The 5733-nt window shown below is 42.0% G+C and overlaps 1 protein-coding gene across 2 annotated transcripts; it reads right to left on the bottom strand.

Moving 5' to 3' along the window:
* Positions 1-3279: 3279 nt before the first annotated feature.
* LOC104967048 (protein SCAF11) lies at positions 3280-5407 on the bottom strand. 2 transcript variants are annotated; one of them, XM_010796422.1, is made up of 4 exons: positions 5276-5407; positions 4548-4718; positions 4351-4470; positions 3280-4069 (listed from the first exon to the last, which is right to left on the bottom strand). In XM_010796422.1, the coding sequence occupies exons 2-4, from the start codon at positions 4716-4718 to the stop codon at positions 3974-3976; spliced, it is 387 nt and encodes a 128-aa protein (XP_010794724.1). In that variant the 5' UTR covers positions 5276-5407; the 3' UTR covers positions 3280-3973. The 2 variants fall into 2 exon arrangements, with proteins under 2 accessions (XP_010794724.1, XP_010794726.1); XM_010796424.1 differs by having other exon boundaries at positions 4351-4461; positions 5276-5395.
* Positions 5408-5733: the final 326 nt, after the last annotated feature.

A 5733-nucleotide genomic window follows, 5' to 3' on the forward strand; every position in this document is an offset into this window, starting at 1 on the left:
GGTCGGTGTGAACACAACCCGAGACCTCTTAAGTGAACTAAACAACCGGACTCTGGTCCGCTAAAATAGGTGTTCTCGGAGCGCTTGCTTGCGAACTCTGGAGCGGTTCATTGCTGGTGTGAACGCAGTCCGCACCAAAACATAGGAAGCGTAGTATTTACGTGTGCCAAGAACGCGGATATCTTCAACATATTTAGCGAAAGAGTCTTTTAAGACATCCGCGGTTGTTTAGTTAAAGAGTAAAGCAGAATTAAGTGTTGAACAGTGTCGTGTAAAGTAAAAATTCTCCGTCAGCTACATAAAAGTAAGAACACCTGTCGTCGGTGAAACGCCCCTCCTTACCGCAGAACGTCTCTCATGAACAAGAACATGCCGATCTAGATCCCTCCGCTTCGCGCTGGGCTCCTGATCAGCCTGTCGGTGTTATTTTCCCCATAATGACCGCGCCGCTGCACATTATCCCGCTTATTACATGGCCACATTCTCAACAAAGTAACGACATGACTCCCAATATGAATTGAAATGCTTTTGTGGAATTAGAAAATGATTTCAACTGTCGTCTGGTGCGCACCAGAAAACGGACTATTAGGTGTGAATGCACCCTGAGACTCTCAATAGTTTTCTCTAAGGCTAGCAGTTTACATAACCTTTTATTTTGAGCCTGTATCTCCTACACATTTCACTCATTATGAACTCATCTTTATCTCTCCATACATACCTTAGTACTTTAAATCATTTTAGTTTTCCATTAAATTGATAATATGTTCTCAATATAGTTTTCTCTTGTTCTCCAGATGCGACTAAAAGCGATCCTCCCTCCCAGGCGGTCCCGGGTAACGCCCCGGGGCCCGTGATGAACTCGGGTCCTCCTCAGCTCAACGTCCTGCAGCATCACTTCCCCCAGCAGGGCCAGAGGGGGGTGCCGCCCGTCAGCCTGCAGCCTGCAGCAGGGTACGCCATGCCTCCTCAGTACCCCGCCGTACCGCTGCTTCAGGGCCCCTCTGCCGGCGTTCAAGGCCTCCCCCCTCCTCCCCCACCTCCTCCACCCATGCATCAAGGCAGCCAGGGTGCAGCAGCTCATCCCGATGGCTACAACACACAGGTATGACATACTGGTAATTAGTGCTGCACGATTCTTGCTCGAATGTGAATCATGATTTTCCTCCCTAAGAATTGAGATCACGATTCTCGTCGTTTCAATGAAAATATTTATTGCACTCTTACTCTTAGACGTCACGTGAGTACAATGAATTTAAACAGACAACATACTTTGCAGTAGCACCTGTCCAAAGTGGACACCCAACTACTGTACAACAACACCAACCTGTTTGTTACAGGGAAGAATACACTTAAGTTACTCAAAATACCTCACCACAGTGCTGAATATAAAAACAAAACAGTCACAGCTTTAGAATAATAATATAGAAAAAAGCCTAGCCGGCTAGCACCCAGTTCAACTACTGCACTTAAAGGTTCTTGTACTGAAAAAAACATAAACCTTAAACAAAGTGCTAGACTCCACTGAGTAGTAATGTCACTGAATCAAAAGGATTAACTTAAATACTGCAGTCAGTACTGAATATAAAAACGGAACAGAACATAAAGTTACAGCTTCAGAATAAATGTAAATAAAGCCTAGCTGCCTAGCTACTAGCACAGTCCCTCTACTGCACTTTAAGATTCTTGGCTAAGAACACCAACATGTCGACATTCTGAGGTTTCAGGGAGGAACGCTGGCAAGTTACAATGTTCCCCCCTGTACTGAAAGCCTCAGAATGTCGACATGTTGGTGTTCTTAGCCAAGAATCTTAAAGTGCANATGCCAGAAAGATAAACACTGACCTGCAATCCGTGTGAATTTGACACAGTTGTATATGTTGTTCACATTAAAAGTCTGCAACCCGCATAGCTGATTTCACTTTTTCTGGTGTTGTTCACTACCAATTAAGCTTTATGAAAGGTTGATTGAAAGCAGTAGTTGCTGACTTTACAAGCTTTATATGGAGTTTCAGCACATTGCTTAGCTGCCTGTCACAGAACTTGACTGATGTGGTTCACGATCATAGTGGTTTCAGCAGCTTCAGGAAATAGATTTCTAAATAGCCACAGCACACTACCTGAAAAAAGCTAAACAAAGCAGCTTACAGACAGATATTTTTGACAAAAAACAAATAAACTAGTCAGAAACTCCAATTAAAAAATGTCTCTCTCGCTGCTGGGTGTGTAGAAGAGCGTCTGCTAGCGAGTTAGCCACAGCTATTAACGTGGTGAAGTGATTTCTACACGGCCACAAAGGGATGTTGGGTTTCTTTTACATGTCTGTATCTAAAGTAATATTATTCACTAGAAATAGAGCTCCAGGGTTCCCATGCCTTAATAAACATACAATTCAAGGAATTTCAAGGGCTTGTTCTCTCAAATTCAAGAACCTAGCATGGCATGGTTAAAGACACGAATTAGGACTGCAACACTGAACGTTTTTATAATTAGAACTAGCAGGATTTTACAGAAGCTTGCAGAAAAAATATATCAAGATCACTTCCAATCTGTGTTCTTGAGACATTCATGAACTTTCAATGATCTCAAAAACATTCAAGGCATTGCTTTCATTCAAATTCACACAATTTTAAGGATCTGTGGGAAAGATAGTTTAGTTGCAAGCCATTAGAGTAGGGTTGTGAAATGTTCAAATGTGTAGTATGGGTCCCCAGCACATAGAACCTACTAGCTGCTAACTAGCATATGATGGGCAATTGTTGCATAGTTAGCACAAGTTGTGACCATTAGCATAAATTACCATTATAGCGTATGGGGAAAGTAGTTCAAAAATGGCTTGGCCGATTTGGACAATTTTGGGGGTTATTGAGTCCATTTCTGCCATTTGCAGAATAAAATAAATGCAGTTTTAACCAGAAAGTGGTCATATTTGTACTCTCGGTGGGCTGATTTTGACTACAATGACTAGTGTTGCGGCCATCGGCTATAGAGAGCACAAAATGAAAATGATTGCCTCTAATGTGGACAATTATTTTTCAAATAAATAGGCAATCTGACCAATCGAGCACCCTAAATCGTCAAAATCGACCCAGAATTCATCAAAATCAGGCCACCGGGAGTACAAATGCTAGACTATAAGTCTGCTGTACATCCGATCACTTGATGTCTGGTAACAATTGATATTTTGAACAGGGGATTCATGGGAAGAGTCAAGCAGAACCATGACAGAAACAAGGATGGAGATTAAAATGTAGCCTAAGCCTCTCACAAACACACAGCAGATCAGGAAGCAGCTAATTTATTTCACTACTTTCTGGATACGTTGCACAGTTCATGTTCACCCATTGACATTTCATACATATTCAGGCAGGGGGAAAGGTTCATTTCAGTTGATCTGTCCCCCTTTCTGGGATCTGTTCCTTACATTACAAACTCACTGGTGATCAGCCGTCCCACTTAGTGTCTCGCCAGCCAATCAGGGCCCTGATTACAATCACATGAATCAGACTCCGGCCCAAAACGGGGCCACAGAATCATGAAGGCAATGCACTGTTCTTTAAACTAGGAATTCATCTGAAATATTATATAATATTTAAAAAAAGAACATTGACAATATTCAATTAATTAAGCTATGCGATTAAGATGCCATTCAGGAGGAACTCATCGTACCAGCCGGCACTCAAGGAGAGCCCCCCATGCTACCCTGCGCTCTTTACAGTAGTTCCCCAGTCACATGATCTATGCAAAATAAAGGGCTCTTGCAGTACAATTTCTGATTGGGTAATTATTTTTCTAACAAAATATCAAAATCTATAGAAAAAAATCTTCATCGTTCAATAAAAGGTAGAGATATCAAAAAAGAAAAGGTCGGCTCTCCGTTGTCTTTTATTTTGGAGACCCAATTCCAGCCAGAGGAAATTGCACTTGAGCAGCTGAGTGTCTGTGAGGACGTCTGCGCGCCGCAGCGGGACCACCCTCATTTCTTGCGGGCGTGTTTGTATTTGTCCACGTAGGCCTTCACCAGGATGGCCACCTTACTGGAGTTCACCTCACCACTCTTGCTGTGGCACACCTGAGGAAAGATCACAGACACGCTCAAAACAAATCCTGTAAAGCTTGAGTCTCTATCGTTTTACGTCCCAATTCAATAGGATGGGCCATGAGGGGTTCTGTTTGGTCTTTCCAAAAGAAGTGCATTATCTAAAGGCTTTTTAAGAATCCAGTAGTGATACATTTGAAAAACACATCCCTTAGCCTCGTCTCTAGCGTAAACAAAGTATGTGAGTATGAGTATATTCTTTTTTAATTAAACACAATATAACATGTATAAGAAATTCTCAGTGAAGCTTGTACCTTCTCTACCGCTTTACGGACGATCTCCTTGTACTCATCCTTGTTGATTTCATTCTTTTGGTAATAGGGTTTGATGGCGTTTTTCACTTCATTGACAGCTCTTTCCTGGATCTGTTGTTTCTAAAACAAAGAGAGGAGATCAGGTATTTCGCACAGAAAGAGAAACAGGTGTTTGTGTTCGGCCGACAGTAGGTTACCTTCTCTTTTTTGGAGCTGTCAGCATGAGCCTTGCTGTGCTGGCCGGTGTAAGTGGTGGAGGAGGGATACACCTGGCTGGGTGCCGACTGGCAGTAGGTCGCTAAGGAAACACCAGCTTTGGTTGGGGTGGGAAGTAGGCCAGGTTTCCCATAACCCATTGTACTTGCCATCTAGGGATGAAATGACAGAAGAATGATTGTGAGAATGCTCTTAAGAACAAAATTTGTGTCTATTAATGTACATTGCCAGTAGTGCTGCACGATTAATCGAAAAAAGATCGTGACCTCGATTCAGACACCTATGCGATCTCATTTCTAAATTACGGCGATCCTATGACGTCATTCTGATTTTTTTTTTTTTTTTTTGCTTCTGAATAATACCAACTTGCAATGTCAATCACACTTAAACGATGTAAAGCAAATATACTCTATACATTTAACATTAAAGTACCATGATCGCATGCAAATGGTAGTGTTCTGTCTGTCTCTCCTCCTCTCATGCAGTGTTTACTCTGCAGCCACTAGTGTTGCCAGTTTTTGCGGAAGGAATAAGCAACCAGGTCTATGAAAACAAGCGCAAAAGAACATGAGCACTTTAAACCTATATATGTCGGGTCGGCTATTTGAAAATAACCTATCTACAAGCTCACAACCGTAACAACCATTATTACTTACTACCAAGCAACTTTACAGAAAGATAAGCCCAATGTGGCTTATAATAAGTATACCTGGCAACACTCACTGACTGCAGCACGTGAGGGCAGGAGCCGGCAGTATGTTTACAGAAGCGTTAGCATTAGCACTGATTAGCAAAGACTGACGAGAGCGACTAGTAGTACAAGAAAAACAGAAATGAGTGACACAGAAATGAGTGACTTCAGAAAGGGCTTTCAGTACAGGGGGGAACATTGTAACTTGCCAGCGTTCCTCCCTGAAACCTCAGAATGTCGACATGTTGGTGTTCTGCACCACAAGTGCAGTAGATGGACTGTGCTAGTAGCTAGGCAGCTAGGCTTTATTTAATTTATTCTGAAGCTGTAACTTTATGTTCTGTTCCGTTTTTATATTCAGTACTGACTGCAGTATTTAAGTTAATCCTTTTGATTCAGTGACATTACTACTCAGTGGTCTACCACTTTGTTTAAGTTTATGTTTTTTTCAGTACAAGAACCTTTAAATGCAGTAG

Source organism: Notothenia coriiceps, unplaced genomic scaffold (assembly GCF_000735185.1).
Source record: "Notothenia coriiceps isolate Sejong01 unplaced genomic scaffold, NC01 NC01_scaffold00037250, whole genome shotgun sequence".
Lineage (NCBI taxonomy): Eukaryota > Metazoa > Chordata > Actinopteri > Perciformes > Nototheniidae > Notothenia > Notothenia coriiceps.

Excerpts from the sequence above, each read along its gene's own strand:
- LOC104967048 (XM_010796422.1), bottom strand. The coding sequence starts at position 4,718 with ATGGCAAGTACAATGGGTTATGGGAAACCTGGCCTACTTCCCACCCCA. Across the intron at positions 4,471-4,547 it reads ACAGCTCCAAAAAAGAGAAG|AAACAACAGATCCAGGAAAG; the intron begins GTAACCTACTGT and ends TCTTTGTTTTAG. Across the intron at positions 4,070-4,350 it reads TCCGTAAAGCGGTAGAGAAG|GTGTGCCACAGCAAGAGTGG; the intron begins GTACAAGCTTCA and ends ATCTTTCCTCAG.